A 23,609-nucleotide genomic window follows, 5' to 3' on the forward strand; every position below is an offset into this window, starting at 1 on the left:
ACAATTGTCAAGTCCATGCTACAGTATTCAAATGCCCAGCGGAAACCATGACGTCAATTATAGATCCCATCCTTTTTGCGATGTGGGGAATCGATATCATGGGTAAATTCACCAAGGCGTCAGGCGGAAGAGAATATCTGATAGTAGCAATTGATTATTTCACTAAATGGGTTGAGGCCAGTGCCCTGGCAACAATCACTGAAAGAAAGGTGGAGAAGTTTCTACTTGAGTCAATCATATATCGCTTTGGGATGCCGAAGATAATCGTTACTGATCATGGTACCCAATTTGACTGTCCACAATTCGAGCAGTTTTGTGGAACTTACATGATCGAGCATCGTATGTCATCAGTGGCATACCCCCAAAGCAATGGACATGTAGAGGTTACTAACCGAATGCTACTTGAGGGAATAAAGAGAAGACTTGAGGCCGATAAAGCCTTATGGGTCAAAGAACTGCATAATGTACTGTGGGCCTATCGAACTACGGTTCGAACACCCACAGGAGAAACTCTATTCAGGTTGGCTTATGGATCCAAAGCATTGGCACCTGTGGAAGTAATGGCGGGAACATTGCGGGACAGAGAGTTCGAAGAAAAAGCGAACGAGCAAGGACTACTTGATAGTCTTGATTTATTGGATGAAGTTCGGGCAAAAGCAATAGCACGAACTCAACATTATCAACGAAGGATAGCGTCACATTATAATACCTAAGTAAGGAATCGTCGGTACTTAGCAGGAGATTTGGTATTGAGAAATACCTTAGCTTCAGATCTACGCCATCAAAGAAAATGGACCCTTCTTGGGAAGGACCATATATGGTTATAAAACCAGTCGGTTCGGGAGCTTACAAGCTGAAGAACATAACAACCCAGAAAGAGTTGGATCGTTTGTGGAATGCCAGACATTTGAAAAAATATTATCCTTGAGGATTATCAATTTTGTTCGTGATATAAGAAATTTCAACTCAATCAATGCAATTTTTGGTTTTCAACAACTATCTTTTGATTGGGGGGCATCATACATCACACTCAAGAACAGATCCGGCCACAAGGCATCGGTTTGAAACCCGAGTGAGTTCCTTCTCAGACTTATTGAATTTCTCCGGAAATCTTTAAGTAAAGGCATCGGTTTAAAACCCGAGTGAGTTCCTTCTCAGACTTATTGTATTTCTCCGGAAATCTTTAAGTAAAGGCATCGGTTTAAAACCTGAGTGAGTTCCTTCTATAAGGCATCGGTTTAAAACCCGAGTGAGTTCCTTCTACAAGGCATCGGTTTAAAACCCGAGTGAGTTCCTTCTCAGACTTATTGTATTTCTCCGGAAATCTTTAAGTAAAGGCATCGGTTTAAAACCCGAGTGAGTTCCTTCTACAAGGCATCGGTTTAAAACCCAAGTGAGTTCCTTCTCAGACTTATTGAATTTCTCCGAAAAACCTTAAGTAAAGGCATTGGTTTAAAACCCGAGTGAGTTCCTTCTACAAGGCATCGGTTTAAAACCCAAGTGAGTTCCTTCACAGACTTATTGAATTTCTCCGGAAATCTTTAAGTAAAGGCATTATAAGACTTACTGCAACAATGACTCAAATGACTAGCAAAGTTCAAAGATGAAGTTCAAGTCTTTATTAAACGACCAGAAGAGGCCAACCTTTACAACCAACATATAAACAAGTGTTGGGGTACAATCTTCACTTGGTCAAAATGAGAAAGACATCATCGAGAAATTACAAGATTGAAAAAGCTTTGCCAGAAGTCATACAGAGTCAGGAAGCAACACAAATTCAGGAAGAAGAAGAACAAAGTCGGGAAAAAGCATGTTATCAAAATCCTCTGCAATTCCATACTCTTTATCCAACTTGACCGGAAGAAATCTGATCTTTGATGAAACCTATACTCAGGCCAAGTTCTTCATAACTGAATCCTTGGAGAGGAGCATAAGGAGGGAAATCATCGAGATAATGCATGATATCCGGATCCGGGGGCGGAGGATCAATCTTATCCTTGGTCCAGTCAGGAGAAGGAAGACCCAGCTTGGCAAACACTTCAGGATGACAAATAGAGCTGTAGGGAGTCGTATCGAAATAAGGATCTTTCCTTAATATCGATTCCCATACTTCGTTTTCGCCATCGCGGTATGCCTGCAAGTTATAAGCATTCAGCATGTCAACAAAGGGCTTACTGTGCAAATACTTGAAGATGCAAGCTCTGCGAACGTCAGTTGGAAGGGATTCGGGCAAGGGAATGTTAGCTTGCCTTTGGGGTAACGCTTCAGATCCTTTTGCCCCTAACTTTTCTACTTCTCATTCCAGCCGCCGGATCTTCTCCCTGGCATCATCCAAATCTGAATGGAGATGCTCAATCACAGAGTTCTTCTCTCCTGCAACCTCCCAAGCTATTTTTTAAGGTGAGCAATTTCAACGTCCTTAGCTTTGGAGTCTTCCCGAAGCCTGGAAACTTCATTACTTAGTTTACTAAGTCTAGAGGCTGCTTCCACTTGGTTGTGGAAGTTGCTAGTGAGACTCCTGCAAACAACTTTCGAGTTAGACAGGAGTAAAAGAATAATCTTCAGCATCAAAAGATAATATGAAGAGAAACCTACATCACCAGTGACTTCATAAAGTCATCGTCTGGAAGTTTGGAAAGAACTCTACTCTGGCTAGGCATTTGAGCAGCAGTGCACCACTCCAGCGCTTTGTCAAACTCGTTTGACACTAATTCAGACTTCCTCAGGGGAGGAGAAGGATGAGCTACATCAAGAGAAGGATGAGCTGCATCATCCACCAACCGACGGCGCTTCCTAGTGGCAAAATCCTCCCGCTCCAAAGAAGGAGAGGAAGAGGATGCCAAACAAGCACTAGAGTTGGAAATAGAGGCAGCACCTGCTGGGACCACGCCTTCGTCAGATGCCAACATAGTTGCCCCAGATGTCTGAAGGGTCTCCTTCGAAGAATCCCGAATGGTTTCTCCAATAGTGACATCAAAAACACAGGCAGCGATGAAAGGATCAAGATCTTCCTAGGAAGATCGAAAGGTCTCTTCAGCGGAGGGAGCGTAGGAGAAACATTAGTAGAAACTGGGGGAATCTGATCTGAAGATTCACCAACATCAGTCTCCTCACGTTAAGAAGATTCACCAGATGCAATCACCTCACTAGCAGCAACCTGCGTCGGTACTGGGACAGTCTTCTTGCAGGAATTCGCCTTAATAAAGCTCAAATCGATTCTGGGAGGCACTGCAAGTACAAAAAAGGCAGTATCAGTACGAAAATCCAACAACATTCAGAAAAAGGGAAAACCCTATTCTCAAATACCCATTAAATGAACCCCAAGTATTACTACTGTGAAGTTCACTCAGGGAGAAGGAGAAGAGATTCGTGACATGGGCAAAGTAAAAGCTTTTGTTCAGATGCTGATCGAAAATATTGTTGGAATACGAAAAGTACAAACACGGCAAAGGAAGACTAAATGTCGTTTTGTTTTGCAAATCTAATTTGCAGATAGCAGGATAAATGAGAAGTACCCTTGAGGAACTTAAATAGCCTCAGGGAGTGAGGCAAGGGTTGAGAGTCAAAGGCAACCAAATGACCGGATCGAAGAAACGCTTCGAGTTCTTCAAAAAGTAAGATCGTTGGTCAGAGGAAAGCCATGTGGAAATATGCACCTGGTACGAGAATACCTCCAACCGTCGCGCCACCACTTAAATGATATTTATATTTCCAACTCGTTGGGAGAAGTGAGTGGTACACAAAGGCTGGGAAACGTTTGGACTTCGTAATAAATGAAGGAGCAGTTGAGAATATGTAAAAGCTGGAAGCTAAAACATCTCTCCCAAACGCCTCTTCATGATTTCCCAAAGGTCATCCCTCGTCAAAATACAAGGAGTTAAGTGATAAGTGATAATAAATATCATTTATACTTTATTGCCAAGACAAGCTTTTGGATATAGGATGAGGAAATATTCAGGCAATCATTGGAAAAGTTCTATTTTCATTGATTATGGAGGGTCAAACTTTACAAAAAAAAAAAAAAAAAAAAAAACCTTGACTCCCTAAGATTCTTCCTCATTATCGTGTCTGAGGAGTCTTTCTCGGGTCGTCTTCATCAATCTTCTTTTCAGCATCAGGCTGTGAATTTTCTTCTTGAAGTGGCGGGGAATCAGCAAGATATTCCTCATAATTCGGGTCAGCTGGAAAAGGATCATCCTCTCCCAAAGCCCAATCTAGGAAGGCCAACTTAAGCTTCCCAAAGATTTCTTTATGACACACCTCACTAAATGGAGTTGTGTCAAAGGAAGGGTCAGATTTGAGGATCTTTTCCCAAACATCATTCTGCCCCACGCGGTAAGCTTGAAGGTTGAAGGCGCCCAACAGTTTAGAGAAAGGAACGCTGTTCAGATATTTCCGAACACAATCCTTTCGAAGCTCTAGTTTAACATGTTCGGGCTTACTTGGACTTGCCATCTTCAGTAAACGTTCGTTCTCTATGGCTTTAAACTCAAGACTGTCACCGAACAACGTAGTAGCTTTCTTCTATTTCCTAGCCTCACGCTCGGCAACAGCAGTGCGGGCATTTGAGGAATCAAAGGCCTTTTTTAAGGAATTCATTTCCTCATCGTGCTTCACCTTCAGCTCTTCGGCTGCTGCCTTCAGCCGGTCTATTTCAGAATTGGCCTTCGCCAAATTCTCTTCACAGGTCCGCAGCAAGGAGCCATTGTGACCAACTCGGCTCAATGCCTCCATGTGTTGGTAAAAGCTCAACACGACATTCTTAGGGACGAGGAGATTATCAGAAGAACTCATAAGAAATTATGAAAAGCAATTAATGAAAGCTCAGGAGGGATGGTACCTTGTGGACTGACTTACAAGGGCATCATCGTCCAGGGTTTCAAAGGCCTGACGATCAGCAGGCAGAAGACCGAGAGAACTCCATTCTGCAGCTTTCTCAGGGTCTTGTGTTGCCCTATCGATGCCGTCGGTGTCCACCGAGGCATGAAGATCTCCTCGCAATCTTCATTCTTTTTGGATTTTTTCTGGGAGGAAGCATCAACCGAATCGTGCTTCCTTTTAGTTCGAGCGGCGGAGGGGATACCAAACTCTTCCACCATTGGTTTTTTCCCTTTTCCCGAAGCATCAACCACTGGCTTCAAGTTCCTAATACCCTTGTAGGAAGGGTCGGGAGAGGGAACATAAACTACTTGTTCGGCAGTCAAGGCTCGAGGCGACCGTTGCTCAGCTGTCACAACAGCCTTAGCAGCCTTTACCCGAAGATTTTTAGGGTTCATTCTTGGTGGCACTGCAAAGAAGGACAAAAATCAGGATTGCGAAAAGACATATCATTCTTAGAAAATTGAAGGATGATGGTTAAAAAGCTCACGATGAGCCAGTCCCTAGTACTGGAGGATGGAGTTGTATTCCATCTCATATCCATGTATCTCTTGATACCATGGAATTGATTTGATCTTCCTGACGGCCGTTTTGTCTTCTTTGAATAGGGGAAGGACCCGGTTACCCTCAGAGTATGAAGTATACTGTTTCCAGACGGTCGGGAAGTTGAGATCTGATTGAGGCGCTTGACAGAAAAAATATCGATGGCGCCATCCTTTGTGATTGAAAGGGCAAGTTCCTTTAGCAAGAATGCTGCCCCTCCAGTTAAGCTTAGTCTTATTGCGCTTGGAAAGCACAACCCAACCAAGAGGATGGGAGATAGAAAGAAGATGAAAATGCACGAAAAGAGCAAGAGAAGGCGTAATGCCAAGTTCAAAGCATAAACCCAAGAAACCGATGATGAGACGCCAGCTATTGGGAAGGAGCATTCCAGGGCAAATATCCCAGTGATTCAGGATGGCTGCGAACAAAGGATTGAAGAAGGGAAAGCAAACCCCGCTTTCCAGTGCATCTATATATAGGGAAAATTCGCCTGGAAGGATCGAATCAACCCTCTCATCAGGGTTTGGAGCCCTAAGGTGGTAAGAGGAAGGAAAATCAAAACCCTGAATGGCCGAAAGAAGAGTTTCCTCCTTATACGAGGAGGCAACAGAATCGGGTCTACCACTAGGTTTGAAAGTTTGTTTTGACCGCCCAGAAGACTCTACGGTCACCCTAGGAGTCATGGATGGTCCAAACTCAGGAAGGGCAGAGGAAGTTTCAGCTTTTCTTTCTAATCTCTTCTAGTTAACTTCTGCGAAGTCACGCCAGAGAGCAATTAGGGTTTTATTATCACTATCCGACTGCTCAGAGGGAAGGGAAACAAAAGCCTCGTTACCATTATCACTATTACTGGCGTTGGGCACGAGGGAAGCTTCGGAAGAAACCCTATTGTCCTCCATTACTAAAATCTCAATACGATACAAAAAAGGAAAAAGAAAAACATGGAGACAGGAAGTTAACTTTGCAAAGGGATCAGTAAACTTACTGATTCAATGAGGCAAAAAGCTTGAGAACGAGAAGGCGCGAAGGAGACGACGGGGTTTCAAAATTCCAAGAAGAAGAATGAAACCTACAAAGACAACGAACCGCTTTTAAGCACCCGCACGAGTGTTCGAGGATGTGAACGATCGAGATTTATTCAGCATCGACGATCGAGATTTGAAGACGGTTTGAAAGTTTGAACTCACGAATCCAAAACAGGCGTTCAGAAACCGACGCTTGGGTTACGTGAGCCACGATCGTTCAACTGCGAAAGGATGCGTGGCATTGCCCTCACAACGCTTGAGGAAAAAGTGACCACTGCATTAAATGTGATTTGACATTTAGTGGGATATGCAAAGATTATTGCTTGACAAAGAACCCAGTTAAAAACCAAGCCCTCAGGATCGACCGAACGCTTGGTCTGGGGGGCTCGTGATGTGGAGAAAATATGATCGAACCTGGTTCATACTTGGTTTGACCTTCAACTCCGGTCGGGACGAAAGGAATCGACTCTCTTCCGAGCGAGCCGGGTCCAAGAGGTAGCTTGCTGAGGAAGAAAACTAAATCAGCAACAAGCATGCCCTAATCCAACTTATGGATTAGGTTAATTACCCTAATGATGGCAGACACAACTGGACGGCTGTCACTTATCACTGTTGAAAGGATAATCATCAGATAACCGTGAGGTTATCTCAGGAGTCCTCTACTAGTTCAAACTAGTAGAAGTCTATCGCTCAACGGATCTAACTGTTAGAATCCAACAACTATCCGAAGAAGGCTCAAATACATCCAACGAAGAAGATTCGAAGGTACACTCTATATAAACATCACTTACCTACAAGGTAAAGGAAGAGGAGAGATCCAGATCCATACCCACACTTTTGGACGTAAACACTCAGATGCTTATGATCTAAATCGTATTCCAGTTATTCATTCCTTAGCTCTGCGCTTCTAGCAGGGCCGTTTGTGATTAAGTTCATCGACTGGTTTAGCCTTCGGAGGTGGACTCCCAACCCCAGCGGTCGGGCCACATCTGACGCTTTCGTTTTGCAGGTCATTCTAAGGAGATCTAAGGGCTGAGCAGATTTTGGACGCATCAGGTTCCCACTTTTAAGTGAATGGAATTCAATATCATTGTTTGCTGTGTTCCAGGATTTATGGAAGGAGTTTTCCATGTCAGATTCAGCAACAGGTGATTTATACTCTCCTTTGCTTCTCCAAAAGATACAGTTATTGGGAAATATGTATCATCATTGATGTAGGTCAATAATTTCTAAAATATACGATGTGTGATATGATTACTTTTTCGAGCTTATCTTTATCGCAATTGTCAAGGTGTTACCTAGGCTCTGCCTAGGCATCCAATCAACTTCTTTCGTCCAAGACAACAACTTGTTTAAATCAGTGGAATCAAGGGAAAAGGAAAATGAATAATGGTCAATTTTGTTTTGTCTTTCTTCTATTGTCATGTTTTTTGTTTGATAAATGGTGTGGAAAATCTTAGAATCATATCATAATATTTTATTAGTATCTTTAATCTAAGTAGATCAGATTGAAATATTCTATTACAGGTATTTTTCTTATTGTATTTTTCTATTCTAGGTAGATTACTCATTTATTGCAATCTTCTATTCTAGGTAGATTTCTCATTTATTGTAATCTTCTATTCTAGGTAGATTTATCATTTATTGTAATCTTCTATTCTAGGTAGATTTCTCATTTATTGTAATCTTCTATTCTAGGTAGATTTCTCATTTACTCTAATCTTCTAGGTAGGATATTCTTTCCTATTTCATAGATAGCAGCTGTGTATATATTGATTGTAAAGTTCTAAATAATACACACAAGAATAAAACACTTCAATTCCTATTTCGTCATGGTATTAGAGCCAACCAATCTTGGGATTGCTATTCAGCTTTCAGGCCTTCATTGCCTTTAATCTCTGGTGTTTCCGCCACACAAAGATTATTCTTCCTTTGGCCTTTATCGCCATTCTTTATTCAGCTCTGTTCTGTTTTTTTTGTTCCTTACCTGAAAAACAAATTTTTTCTTTCTCCGTCTTGTCTGTCGTTCTACTGCATCTTTGGTTACTGTTTCACATACTATTTTTAAGCACCTACAAAGAGTATGTCGTAACCAAGAGAGGTTACTTCCGGGATCGCATTTGATCGGACAATCAAAAATCTGCAAAATGGAGAATTGCAGAATTTTCAATTTGCCTACAGGCTCGATGGAAGAAATTATTTAAAATGGTCTCAACTCATTCGGACCATTCTGAAGGGCAAAGGAAAGATGAGCCACCTGATTGGAGATGGACCGAAACCAGGAGATCCAAAATATGAAGCATGGGACGAAGAAGATTCTATGATTATGGCATGGATGTGGAATTCTATGATTCCAGAAATCAGTGATACATGCATGTTCTTGGCAACTGCCAAAGACATCTGGGAGGCTATCCAACAGACGTATTCTAAGGCGAGAGATGCAGCCCAAGTCTATGAGGTCAAGGTTAAAACAATAGCAGCCAAACAAGGAAATAAAACGATTCTGAGAATATGCCAACCAGCTGAAAGCTTTGTGGCAAGAGTTGGATCATTACCGAGTCATCAAGATGAAATGCTCTGAGGATGCTGCAGAAGTAAAGCAGTATATTGAGCAAGATAGAGTCTATGATTTTTTGGTTGGGTTAAATCCTAAGTTTGACCAAATAAGGGTTCAGATTCTTGGAAAACCAGATGTGCCGTGTTTCAATGAAGTTGTAGCATTGGTTCGAGGGGAAGAGAGCAGAAGAGGACTGATGTTAGAGCCTACAAGTGTTGATAGTTCAGCAATGGTATTTTAAGGAGGAGAGCATTCACCTCCCACAACCGACAAGGCATTTTCTGTTGAAAGTGGAAAAACTAGGGCAATCCAAACAGCAAAACAAAGACAATCTATGGTGTACCTATTGCAAGAAAGCTCGTCACACACGGGAAAGATGCTGGAAACTTCATGGTAAACCTCCTAGCCGAGAGTGGGGGCACAAAGGAGAGCAATCTGGAAATAATGGTCAGGCGCATGTTACATTTGCACAAAGAACTCGAAGCCACTAATAAAGAGGTTGCTAGCCTTAATCAGGAGGACATAGAACATATAAAAACTCTTTTGAGCAACCTTAACAAAAAACCAGGTACATGTTCTTTGGCATATTCAGGTGAGTTTCCACTTTCTATTGGATTAAATGTCTTTAGTAATTCTCTTTCAAGCCCCTGGATTATAGATTCAAGTGCAACTAACCACATGACACACTCACCAAATCTTTTCACCACATATTCTCCCTGTCCAAGTAGTAGGAAGATAGCTACTGCTGATGGCTCATTAACTACTGTGGTTGGAACTGGAAATATTGAGCTCAACTCCTCCCTCACCTTGAAAAATGTCCTACATGTTCCTAGACTATCTACAAATCTCGTTTATGTGAAGAAACTCACACAAGATTTACATTGTAATGTAGTCTTTCACCATAGTCATTGTGTATTTCAGGACAAGGATTCGGGGAGGACGATTGGACATGCTAGAGAAAGGGATGGACTCTACTACCTTGAGGCACCAAGCCAATCACATGCTACTAATGGTAGTCCTTCTCAAAGCAATAAAGAAGAAATCTGGCGTTACCATCATAGACTTGGACATCCTTCCTTTAGGGTGATCAGTCTTTTGTTTCCTTCATTGTTTCAAGGCATACATGTTGATGAGTTTCATTGTGATGTGTGTGAGCTTGCTAAACACAAGCGTGTACCACTTCCTTTAAGCAAGAAAAGAAGTTCCATCCCCTTTTATCTCATTCATAGTGATATTTGGGGTCCTTCTAGAGTTCCTAATGTGTCTGGGGCTAGGTGGTTTGTGTCATTCATTGATGATTGCACTCGTGTCTCATGGATTTTTCTACTCAAAAACAAATCCGACGTTAGTTGTGTTCTTCCCAACTTCCATTCCATGGTTAAAAACCAATTTGGAGTTAGTATAAAAAGATTTAGATCTGATAATGCCATAGACTATTTCAATCAAATTCTAACTCCATTCTTTCAAAGGGAGGGAATTATACATGAGTCATCGTGCGTTAATACCCCACAACAAAACGGAGTAGCTGAACGGAAAAATGGCCACCTTCTTGATGTAACTAGAGCCTCCCTATTCCAACACAATGTGCCTAAGTCATTTTGGGGGGAAGCAGTCCTCACAGCAACTCATCTTATAAATCGGCTGCCTTCGAGAGTCTTAGGATTCAAGAGTCCAATGGATGTCCTTTCCCAATTCTACCCAAACCTACAAACGACAAATAACCTTGTTCCTCGAATTTTTGGGTGTCTTATTTGTTCATATTCATGGACCACATCGTGGTAAATTAGATCCTAGAGCACTCAAATGTTTATTTATAGGATATTCCTCCACTCAAAAGGGCTATAAGTGCTATCACCCTCCTTCAAAAAGGTTTTATGTTTCCATTGATGTTTCTTTTCATGAACATAAGTCTTATTTTTCCACATCTCATCTTCAGGGGGAGCATTCAATAATGGAAGATAAGAATGGGAATTCCTTCCTTGACTTAGAGTTCACTCCTAAATACTTCACTATGTCACCTGAGTCAAACTGTGAACAACCTAAACTTGTGTCAGACTCACCTATGTCAAACTGTGAACAACATGAACATATGTCAAACTTTGAAATGAAAGAGCCTACTTCTGATATTGAGCATGTGAGATTTGGCAAAGGAAAGGTGTTCTCAAGGAAGAAGAATCTTGTTCCAGAATCAGTGCAAGTTCAAGACTCCAATCCAAATTCTGGAAATGAGGTACAAATGACTAATCCTTCACTACAAACCGAATCTGATGTGCCCACAGATAGTAATGAACTAGACCTTCCTATTGCCATTAGGAAAGGCACTAGAGAATGCACAACGAAACCCATGTACCCTCTTGCCCAATTCTTGTCCTTTAAACATTTTTCCCCATCTCATAGAGCCTTTCTGGTAAGTTTAAACACCATTGCCATTCCTAACAACTTATCTGAGGCTTTATCCAATAAGGAGTGGAAGCAAGCTATGAATGTGGAGATGGAAGCATTAGAAAGCAATGGAACCTAGGAACTTGTAAGGTTACCAGAAGGGAAGAAACCTGTGGGGTGCAAATGGGTCTATACATTGAAGTATCGAGCAGATGGATCTTTAGAAAGGTACAAAGCAAGGTTGGTAGCCAAGGGCCACACCCAAACTTACGGGATTGACTACCTTGAAACATTTGCTCCAGTTGCAAAAATGAATACTGTCAGAATCTTACAATCCTTGGTGGCAAATTATGGTTGGGACTTACAACAGTTTGATGTTAAAAATGCATTCTTGCATGGTGAACTAAAGGAAGAAATTTACATAGAGGTTTCACCGGGTTATGAGAATGATTTAGCCGCTAATACTGTATGCAAGTTAAAAAATGCCTTATATGGACTCAAACAGTCACCGCGGGCATGGTTTGGCAGATTTACTAAAGTCATGATTAGTATGGGTTACAAGCAAAGTCAAGGAAACCATACATTGTTCATCAAGCACTCATCATTAGGGGGAGTCACGTCACTACTTGTGTATGTTGATGACATAATAGTGACAGGAAATGAAGAAAAAGAGAAACAAAATTTGACTTAATGCTTGGCTAAGGAATTTGAGATCAAGGCTTTAGGAAGATTAAAATACTTCCTTGGCATTGAAGTTGCTCACTCTCAACAAGGCATTTTCATCTCTCAACAAAAGTATATCACTGATCTCCTTAAAGAAACAGGAATGGCCGCGTGTAAACCAGCAAGCACTCCAATAGATCCCAACAGTAAACTTGGGAATACAGAAGAAGATGTTGTTGTGGACCGAGAGATGTATCAAAGACTAGTAGGAAGACTAATCTACTTGTCTCACACAAGGCCCGACATAGCATATGCAGTTAGTGTAATCAGCCAATTCATGCATAGTCCAAAGGAAATTCACTTGCATGCAGCTCACCATGTGCTACAATATTTAAAAGGGACGCCAGGGAGAGGCCTTTTATTTAGAAGGAATAAAGGAATGATACTAGAAGCATACACTGATGCTGATTATGCAGGGTCAGCAGTAGATAGAAGGTCAACCACAGGATATTGCACCTTTTTTGGTGGCAATCTTGTGACATGGAGGAGCAAGAAGCAGAATGTTGTGGCCCGGTCAAGTGCAAAAGCCGAATTTGGTGCAATGGCTCAAGGAATATGTGAATTACTTTGGTTGAAGATTATCTTAGAAGACCTAAAGGTTGAATGGGGTGGACCAATGAGACTCTACTGTGACAACAAATCAGCAATCAGTATAGCACATAACCCTGTTCAACATGACCGAACCAAGCACATTGAGATTGACAGACACTTCATCAAAGAGAAGCTAGATAGCAGACTGATTTGTACGCCGTATATGTCTACACATAGTCAACTTGCTGATGTACTTACTAAAGGATTGAGCAGCTCAGCCTTTCAAAAATGCATATCCAAGCTAGGAATGGAGAATGCCTATTCACCAGCTTGAGGGGGAGTGTGGAAAATCTTAGAATCATATCATAATATTTTATTAGTATCTTTAATCTAAGTAGATCATATTGAAATATTCTATTACAGGTATTTTTCTTATTGTATTTTTCTATTCTAGGTAGATTACTCATTTATTGCAATCTTCTATTCTAGGTAGATTTCTCATTTATTGTAATCTTCTATTCTAGGTAGATTTCTCATTTATTGTAATCTTCTATTCTAGGTAGATTTCTCATTTATTGTAATCTTCTATTCTAGGTAGATTTCTCATTTACTCTAATCTTCTAGGTAGGATATTCTTTCTTATTTCATAGATAGCAGCTGTGTATATATTGATTGTAAAGTTCTGAATAATACACACAAGAATAAAACACTTCAATTCCTATTTCGTCAAATGGGAATGCTTGTTGGGGAGTTTCTTTCTTGAGCTTCTTATTTTTCCTCTGCATGATCAACTTTAAAACCTGAAATGTATTTGGTTCACCTCATTATCAGATAGTGAAGCTGAAAGCTTTTTCCAAGTTCAAGAACACAGCTGAAGCCTTATCAGGAGCAACCTTGTTGATTGATGACAGGCCTACCACGTCTCTTCATAATTTTTTGCATGCTCATTGTGATGGCAATGAGAGTTCGAGAGTGGTATAGTTGGCATCTTCCAGAACTTGCAAAGATTGTTCAAGGCAACGTTCTCTATGCCAGGGCAGTGAAGCTGATGGGGAACCGTGAAAATGCTGCAAAGCTTGATTTCTCAGAGGTAGAGTTTTGCTTTCCATTTTTACCACTATTATATGACAACTGTAAAGGATATGATTCACACACATGGTAGATGTAGCTTGCCATTAGGTTGGTTTCTTTGTCAATTCCTTGGGCCAAAGAGCTGACAAAGCATTGTCTTACGGATAGTACTTTGAAGCTGTTCCCATGTAGCAAACTAGCAATGACATAGTTGCATTCAGTCTTTAGGTTGTATCTGTTTTAGAGCATTCTTAATTTGTCCTTGCTGCCTTAATGGCATTACAAGGAGAGTAACATGATCAAGAAAAGTTTTCAGTTTTATGTTGTCCTTGAATTCCTTCACATGAGCCATCAAAATCAAGCCCAGAGTTTCCAAAACATGATTTATGTGCCACATTGCTAAATTTTAGGAGATCCAGTTTCATGCTTCATGTAATAAGCTGAAGGTCATTACCCTTTTTCTTACTTTTATGCAGTTACTTCCAGAAGAAGTTGAGACAGAACTGAAAGAGGCATCCATGGGAACTGAAATCAGTGAACTTAATCAAATGAATGTTAGAGAACTCGGTGGACAAGCAGACCCAAGAAGACCAGCCATCTAAAGAGACTTTTAGAGACCCAATAGAATGTTGGGATTCATTTCTGCAACTGTGTAAACTACATTGGCTATCTATATCCATGCGGAACCATTTGTTGTATGTACTGAACTGTATCCTTGGAGGGTGGGCTTTGGAGCAATGGGAAGGTTGCTCTAGTGATTGCTTGTGACCACTGAAGGTTTCAGGTGCTCTGCATAAGCTAGGGAAAGGCTGTGTACATTATGACCTTCCCCAGATCCTGCAGTGGCTGGAGCCCCTCCTGAACTGGTTATATCCTCTTAATCTGCTAGTTTCCCTTTTCTCTTTCTTGGTAGAGATCTTCAGGGACCACTTAATTCATCTAGACATGAAATTTTTAAATGGTTTATGAGTTCATTTTCTTATCTTTGAGGCCATTGCCTTGCTGGACAACAGTGCTTTGATCGTCATTCTGTTAATTTTAAAAGAGATTCATAACTACACTAACACATTCTTCCTATGAAATTGATTCTTTCATGGATTGTTGGTTTTAGGATTAAGATCTGTAGAGTAGTTCCTTCACAAAAACCCAGCATTTTTAGGCAAAGTTCTTGAGAGTGGAGAATGGCAATTTGATTCATTAATGGTATCAATCTTGAGCCTTCAAGTCATTCATTTTTCCAATATACGATCTTCAATGATGGAATCTGACAATAAGATTTTGAGTACGTATTTATAATGAGGCACATGTTCTATAGATATACTATTAGAGAGAGTCAAACTTATAACCTTTATTGAGACTTGAGTGGGCATTAGTTATTGTCAACTTAGTAACCTTGTGATGGTCATTGGGGTTGTTTTCCTTTTGATGGTAAATGTTAACCATGGTTCAAATGGTTTCTTAGGATACAACTTTAATCGGGTGAAAGTCTAATTTAAAATTATTTTGATGAATTTGGTGAGTTTAATTATTTTTTTTAAAATTTTAAAAGTCAAATTATATAAGAATTGAGTTGAATAAAGTAATAAATCTATATAACTAAATTATAAAATCCTCCAACTCCTTGTTTCCTTCTCTTATTAAAAATGGTATAAGCTTAAAATATTGTCACGTTTGTATTGTACTTAATTTTTATTTTGTCACGTTTTTCATATGTTAATTTGCCATGTTTTTAAAAAGTCAAGTCGAATAACTTTTTGTAACAAATAATTTTATATATTAGGAACAAGGGTATTACATAATAGGTGAGGTTACGCCCAGAAGGGATTCGAAGTCGAGTCGAGTCACAAAACCCTAGTATTACAATTACGCTTTCGATATAGAATTCCAAAATACATGTTAGAAAATGATTCGAAAATGATCAATGCGATTCCATGCGTTGGTCCCCATTATTAATGCCACTCAAAACAAATCAAATTTAAATAGACCCACAAGCTATATTGTTTAAAAGACAAAATTACCCTCAAATATGAAAAGGGTATAATAGATAGAGAGGTATTTTTATCTGTTTCAAAAAATAATCTGTATATTAATACTGATAATTTCCCAAACTAAAAGTCTCTTCTTTGGGTTTAGGGTTTAAGAGAGCTAAACCCTCTCGCTTGTTCTTTTGGTTTATTCAGATTTCTGCAGCATCCATTGTACAGTTCTCCAGCAAGGCGGTGGCGAAGGCTCTCCCGGCACCATCGCTGAGCTGTGGTACTCTCTCTCTCGCCCTGTTTCTGAGTAGTTCACTTCATTGTCATCTTCATGTTATCTTATTCTTATCTACAAGTGAAATTTCTCTATTTCATCTCTTTTATGTTACCTTTTCTTTAGTTCCTCTGATTTGAATTTTTTGTTTTGTTTTTCTGTTTTTTGATTTATAAAATTATTTTGTTGGGTAAGGTGACCGTGCGTTCGCATGAGAAAGCACACTCTAAAGACGGTTAGGAACCTTTTTAAGCATAATGAGTCCCGCTTGATTATTTGGGAACTCATAGAATTGCCTAGTTTCATGGAATGGTGTGTCTTGAAGTTAAAACTGTTTGGCTCAATGTGGGTTTCCTATATGGGGGGCAGTGAGCCATTGAGGGAACCTTTCTATGAACTGTGGCGTTTATCTGCTACTTTGCAGGTTACTTGTTGCTGAAACTTCTTCAGAATGTTTTGTTCGCGCCAGTCGTTGCAAATGTGACAAGTTTTAGCTTAACTTTCCCCCATTTTCAGAAAAAAAGTATAACGGATTAAAAAACTTGAGTTCAAGGAGAAATGTTCAAATACTTGGTGGTATATATCTGAGATGAAGCAAAAAATCTGACATTTGTATTGATCCGGAGTTGAGAGTCTTTTCCATCTGGTATTGTCGCCTTTTCTCTCCAATTTAAGTCTTATGGATTCGATATTACTTCCAATTTTTAGAGCTATATATAAAAACAGTTATTTTGATAGTAATTTTTTTAGGGAGGAGGGGGTGGTGCCTTTTTTCTGGGTTGATTTTGGATTTTTTTTCCCTTCTAGAGTTCGATGTACACTTCTAAAGTTATTGGTGGTTTTGATTAGTTATTGTTCAGGGAAATCTTCCTAAATTGATGGTATTTGGTTTTTGTAGTTTGATATGCAACTTAAATGTTCTAATATAAACATGCTTTTTATCCATTATTTTTCCTTTTCTTGTATTCAAATTTATTTTTACCACTCTAAGTTTTTAAGTTCTTTCTATTTCAGAGCTTTCTGTGTAAAGCAGTGTGGGCTGTAGCATTCATATTTAAGTGCATAAGGGTTGAAAATGCTCGTGCTATTTGAAACTCCTGCGGGTTTCGCCTTGTTTAAAGTATTAGATGAAGGAAAGCTATCTAAAGTTGATGTAAGTAATCTTTGATTAGATTGGTTTCATTGTAATTCTCTGCGCTGAATTTGGTTCCACTTTTAAGTAAATGGATTTCAATATCATTGTTTGCTCTGTGTTTCAGGACTTGTGGAAGGAGTTTTCCACATCAGATTCAGCTAGACAGGTGAGCTATACTCTCCTTTGCTTCTCCAAAAGATACAGTTTTTGGGTAATATGCATCATCATTGCTGTAGGTCAATAATTTCCAAGATATACAAGGTGTGTGATATGATTACCTTTTTGAGTTTATCTTGGTCATAATTGGCAAGGTCCTAGGCTCTGCCCAGGTGTCTAAGCACCTTCTTGCATCCAAGGTGACAACTCGTTTAAATCAGTGGAATCATACATGAGGGGAAAAAAATATGAATAATGGTCTATTTTGTCTTGTCTTTCTTCTATTATCATGTTTTTTATTTGATAAATGGCTATGGATGTTGGGGAGTCTCTTCCTTGAGCTTCTTCTTTCTTCTGCATAATCAACTTTAAAACCTGAAATGTACTTGGTTTCACCTCAATGTCAGATAGTGAAGCTGAAAGCTTTTTCCAAGTTCGAGAACACAGCTGAAGCGTTATCAGCAGCAACCTTGTTGATTGATGGCAAGCCTACCAAGTCTCTTCGTAAATTTTTGCGCGCTCATTGTGATGGAGAGTCATTAGCTGTGGCAGACTCAAAGCTTGGAAATGTGATAAAAGAAAAACTGGTATGCTCCCTGCACTTTGTGTCATAGACTCTTTGTTTTATGCTATCCCAGACTACCCATTTTTTCCTTTCAATTCTATGTGATAATTGGGGTCTCATATTTTTTCAGCAAATAGACTGTGTTCACAATAATACAGTGATGGAGCTCATGAGAGGGTTAAGAAGTCAATTAACAGAACTGATTTCAGGGCTCCCTGGTCAAGATTTAGCTCCAATGAGCTTGGGTTTAGCACACAGTTTGTCTAGATATAAGCTAAAATTTAGTCCTGACAAGGTGAACTCTCTCCTTCAAACTATTTACTAGTCTTTGATTTTGAAGTTTATTCATGTTATGTATTTTTTAGTGCTCAATATAATTGTTAGTTTTTAGACAGCACACTCTGTGTTGGTTTGAATAGTGTAAGTAAAAAAAGAAAAAAAAAGAATGCTTCTCTGGTTTGTGTCCACTGAAACCCAATTCATAACAAATAATTATCTCCAATAGCTAAAAGGACAGCCTTATTGGGACACAGCCAAAATATATTTAATCAAGAGGATCAAATAACTGAGCCAAATTATGTTTGATGAAGAGAGTCACATCAAAACTCCGGTCTGGTTCTTGTCTTGCCTCATATCTGGTTTGAGCAGTTTGCTCACAAATTGGTTTTAAAATTGTTGGTTAATGTATTCCGAAAGAGTTATAAGGTATGAATCCAGGTTTGACACTTTGACCCCACAAGTAACTTGATTGATGAACTGAAACCATCACAAGGCTATATGCTTCTGTGGTTTTGACCAGACAAGAGGTTGAACAAGAAGGGGCCTTCAAGATGGAGGTCCATTTTCTCATTATTTATCTGTAAGTTCTTATACCCTTAAGTCAATTTAGTTCCATCATCATTTGAATTTCCACGATCCAATACCCGTTTTCAAGTTAATGTAGTGGTTTCCCCCTAAACTTGTTTCCTTTTAAAGATGTCCTAAACTTTTCTCAGAGTTTTAAAAATTGCCATTAATGCCATTATTTGAGTTTGTTTTGATTGGGCAGGCCTATTAAGAGATCCGAATTGGATTTATGGAATCCAACTTCATGCAATGCATTGCCAAGATATTCTTAAGTTCTCAACAAGGTTACCTGTGGAGCCTTTTATGTTTGAAAGAGACAATAAGCTTTAATTTAGTCTCTCTCTGTCTACCAATAAAGATGGGTAGCTAAAGATGTCCTAGGTGAATCAAAAGGAAAATTCCATTTTTATATAGAGACTTGGTGGTGGGATAGTGAGGTTCAAGCTGCCATTAGGAATTAGAAAGCTAGTTTTAAGACATGGCAACAAACTAAGGATGTTGTCTTCAAAGGTATAGGTTGGCTAGAAATGAAGTTAAGAAAATTGCGGGAAAAGCAAGGAGAAGAAGTATGAAGAGTTGTACAATAAGTTGGGCACGAAAGAAGGGGAAAAAATCTATTTATAAGATAGCTAAAATAAGGGATAGGAAGAGTAGAGATCTTGACCGTGTTAAATGTATTAAAATTGGAGATGATAAAGTACTAGTTTGTGATGAAGACATTAAGAAAAGATGAGAAATCTATTTCTCTAGTATACTAAATGAGCATCCTTAAAGCACCAGTGCTTCGGACGATTTCACCATTCACCAAAGCACCAATTTTCGAACATATATACGGATAATTTCGATGTTCGAAGTAAAAGAAGCACTAAGGAGGATGAAACTAGGTAAGATACAAGGTTCTGATGAAATTCCAATAGAAGTATGGAGGAGCTTAGGAACTCATGGGCTAGTTTGGTTGACTAAGTTGTTTAATAAGATTATAAGCACAGGAAAAATGGCAAATGAATGGAAGAGAAACATTGTGGTTCCAATTTACAAAAATAAAGGAGATATTCGAAGCTGTAAATCTGTAATAAGTATAGGGGCATTAAATTGATGAGTCATCCTATGAAATTATGGGAGAGAGTAATTGAAACCCGTTTGAAACACTTAACCACAATTATGAAGAACCAATTTGGGTTTATGCAGGGAAGATCTACAACAGAGGCTATTTACCTAATTAGGAGACTTATGGAAAGGTATCGAGAGTGTAGGAAAGACCTTTATATGGTATTTATTGACCTATAAAAAGCTTATGATAGGGTTCCTAGAGCGTTAATTTGGCAAGTACTATAGAAAATAAGTGTTGCAGGTAAATATGTTGACATACTTAAGATTATGTATGATAGTTCAATGACAAATGTAAGAACAATGGGGGGACAAAGTAATGAATTTCCAATTATAGTTGGGCTACATCAATGATCAACTTTAAGCCCATATTTATTTGCACTTGTAATGGATGAATTAACAAAAAACATTCAAGACGAAGTCCTTTGGTGTTTGTTTTTTGTTGATAATATTGTGTTGATAGATGAGACTCAAGTGATGATTAATACCAAGTTAGAATCATGGAGAGCAGTTTTGGAATCAAGTGGCTTTAATCTAAGTAGAATGAAGATATAATATCTAGTTTGTAACTTTAGTTATGGTCGGGCATACGATGAGGTGGTGAAGCTTGACTATAAGGAGATTTCTCAGAGTGATTGTTTAGGTACCTAGATTCAATGATAAAATAAAAGAGGTGATGTAGATGATGATGTTTCCCAAAGAACTAAAATAGGGTGGATGAAGTGGAGAGGTGCGTTCGGGGTCTTGTGTGATTGACGTATTCCATTAAAGCTTAAAGGAAAAATCTATAGGACCGTCATTCAACCAACTAAAATGTACAATTAAGAATGTTGGACTGTTAAAAATAATCATATAGATAAACTCAGTGTAGCAGAGATGAGGATGCTAAGATGGATGAGTGGCAGAACTAGGAAGGGTAAGATAATGAATGATCATATTAGAGTTGGTATGGGAGTTGCTGCCATAAGTGATAAGCTTTGAGAAAGCTGTTTAAGGTGGCACAACCACGTTCAACAGAGACCTGTAAATGCCCCTATACGGAGAAGTGATATAATTCAGATTGAAGGAACTAGAAGAGCTAGGTGCAAACTTAAGATAACCTTAAGAGAAGTGGTGAGAAAGGATATACATAGCTTAGGCTTTGTATCTAGCATGGCCTCTAACAGAACTTATTGGAAGGCAAGAATCCATGTAGCCGACCCCATTTAGTTGGGACAAGGCTTAAGGCTTGTTGTTGTTGTTGGTTCTGTTTACCAATAAAGGTATAATGTAAATATTATATGGCAAATAATATGATGTGGCCCACTCATGGCAGGTAAATAAAGTCCATATTTTCGTCTCCATCCGCTCATCTGGAATTGGTTGAGCATTGTATAGAACAAATAATTTTGTTTTGGGTGGAAACCAAGCGTTTCTTGTTAAATAGGATCTTTTCCAGTTTTTGGGAAATCAGTTTCTTCTTCTTTAGTTAATTTTTAGCATTATGTCTATTGCTGTGAAAGCTATAACTCAAGGTTTGCTTTCCTCTTTATAGGTGGATACAATGATCATTCAGGCTATTGGTTTGTTGGATGATCTTGATAAGGAGCTCAACACATATGCAATGAGAGTTCGAGAATGGTATGGTTGGCATTTTCCAGAGCTTGCAAAGATTGTTCAAGACAACATTCTCTATGCCAGGGCAGTGAAGCTGATGGGGAACCGTGAAAATGCTGCAAAGCTTGATTTCTCAGAGGTAGAGTTTTGCCTTCCCTTTTTACAACGATTACTCTGAGGGCTCATACAGGAAAGTATGATAGCTGTAAAGGATATGGCAGATGTAGCTTGCCATTTGATTGGTTCCTTTGTTAACCCCTTGGACCAAAAAGCTGACAAAGCATTGTCTTACCGATAGTACTTTGAAGCTGTACGATAGGGTGAGGTGATTCTGGTTGAACTGACCTAGTTGCATTCAGTGTTTAGGTTGTATTTGTTTTAAAGCATTCTTAATTCTTCCTTGCTGCCTTCATGGCATTATGGTAAGATGGTCAAGAAAAGTTTTCAGTTTTATGTTGTCCTGGAATTCGTTCACGTGAGCCATCAAAATCGAGCCCAGAGTTTCCAAACATGATTTATGTGCCACATTGCTAAATTTTAGGAGATCCAGTTTCATGCTTCATGTAATAAGATGAAGGTCATTGACCCTTTTTCTGGCTTTTATGCAGATACTTCCAGAAGAAGTTGAGACTGAACTGAAAGAGGCAGCCGTGGTGTCCATGGGAACTGAAGTCAGTGAACTTGATCTGATGAATATTAGAGAACTCTGTGATCAAGTGTTGGCTCTTTCAGAGTATAGAGCTCAACTTTATGATTACTTGAAAAGCAGAATGAACACTATTGCTCCAAATCTGACTGCTCTTGTCGGAGAACTTGTTGGTGCTCGCCTTATTGCTCATGGTGGCAGCTTAATTAACCTTGCCAAGCAGCCTGGAAGCACGGTTCAGATCCTAGGTGCAGAGAAAGCTCTGTTCCGGGCTCTGAAGACAAAACATGCTACTCCCAAATACGGCCTGATCTATCATGCATCTTTAATTGGTCAGGCTGCTCCAAAATTGAAGGGAAAAATTTCTCGATCTCTTGCTGCTAAGGCTGCATTAGCCATTAGGTATGACGCTCTTGGAGATAATCCGGATAATTCAATGGGACTAGAGAATAGAGCAAAGGTAATTTATAACTCAAGTTCCAAGATTCTGTTGCCTCTTCTTCTGGGACCCCTTTTAAAATGTGAAACTGTTTTGTAGCTTGAAGCCCGACTCAGGAATCTTGAGGGAAGAGAGTTGGGGCATTCTGCTGGGTCGATGAAAGGCAAACCCAAGATTGAAGCCTATGATAAGGATCGTAAGGGGGCAGGGGCATTGATAACTACTGCAAAGGTGAGTTTACGAGTGTTCGCATTTGGTTCGTTTCTTTCTTGATATTACAGTAATTGAGGGTACTTGTGATCATGTGCAGGCTTACAATCCTTCGGCTGATTCAACACTTGGGCGGACCATAGAAACCACAAAGGCCCATCAGGATGAGGATGCTACTGAAGATAGGAGAAAGAGTATGCAAATTAAAAACACTGATGAGCGAGACAAAGAGGATTCTATAGAGGAACCAGGAGAAGAAACCAAAAAAGAAAAGAAGAAAAAGAAGAAAAAGCAAGGGGAGACTGAGGTTGAGCACATTGAACTTGAAGACACACAGAAAAAGAAGAAAAAGAAAAAACATACAGACACTGAAGCTGATTTGGAGGCTGAGGATCAGCACATTGAACTAGAATCTGGAGAAACAAAGAAGAAAAAGAAGCGAAAGCATCCAGAAACAGAGGGGGAAACTGAAGGAAGCAAGAAAGATAAGAAGAAGAGGAAGAAAAAGAAAGATGAGTGAATGTCCGACAGTAGATGTAGTAGGTATCTTCCATTGTAAGCAAGCCAAAAATTTTGATGTTAAGATAACAATGGTTGATTTTCATGTAAAATGTGCTAATTATCCAGAGGTGCCAAACTTATTTCCTTTTGCTTGGTTAATATTCATACATTATACATCATTCTTGGTTAACTCCAAGGTCCGGCATGTCGGCTGGTGTCGCCGTGTCGGTGGCTGGCGACACCAGCGACCAGCGACACCAGCGACACGGCGATTTCAGCCGACATATTGAGCGATTTTTGAGGGATTCGGTTATCGACTCATCGCCATCGGTGATTGCACAAACAACGTCGCCGATGTTTACCGGAGAGTTACATCTTTGAACTTGTATTGTCGTGTTATTCTGTAAATCTTCCTACTGGATTAAACCCTAATTCCTCCTCTTTTTTT

At 39.5% G+C, this 23,609-nt stretch overlaps 2 protein-coding genes across 4 annotated transcripts in view; both read left to right on the top strand.

Annotated features, from left to right (window-relative positions):
• LOC149005963 (disease resistance protein RPV1-like) overlaps positions 1-15,542 on the top strand; it is a 41,063-nt gene extending 25,521 nt beyond the window's left edge. For both annotated transcript variants that reach the window (XR_016175687.1, XR_016175688.1), the window contains 2 exons: positions 13,471-13,729; positions 14,187-15,542. The gene's annotated coding sequence lies outside the window, so the exon portion shown is untranslated. The remainder of the gene's footprint in view (positions 1-13,470; positions 13,730-14,186) is intronic.
• Positions 15,543-15,821: 279 nt separating this feature from the next.
• On the top strand, positions 15,822-23,341 carry LOC149005964 (putative nucleolar protein 5-2). 2 transcript variants are annotated; one of them, XM_089169141.1, is made up of 9 exons: positions 15,822-15,966; positions 16,960-17,113; positions 17,220-17,261; positions 17,659-17,838; positions 17,947-18,111; positions 21,304-21,504; positions 21,974-22,471; positions 22,550-22,681; positions 22,761-23,341. In XM_089169141.1, the coding sequence occupies exons 2-9, from the start codon at positions 17,036-17,038 to the stop codon at positions 23,178-23,180; spliced, it is 1,716 nt and encodes a 571-aa protein (XP_089025267.1). In that variant the 5' UTR covers positions 15,822-15,966; positions 16,960-17,035; the 3' UTR covers positions 23,181-23,341. The 2 variants fall into 2 exon arrangements, with proteins under 2 accessions (XP_089025267.1, XP_089025266.1); XM_089169140.1 differs by having other exon boundaries at positions 16,975-17,113.
• The last annotated feature ends 268 nt before the right edge of the window (positions 23,342-23,609 follow it).

Source organism: Hakea prostrata, chromosome 9 (assembly GCF_041222555.1).
Source record: "Hakea prostrata isolate BN-2017 chromosome 9, UWA_Hpros_2, whole genome shotgun sequence".
NCBI lineage: Eukaryota > Viridiplantae > Streptophyta > Magnoliopsida > Proteales > Proteaceae > Hakea > Hakea prostrata.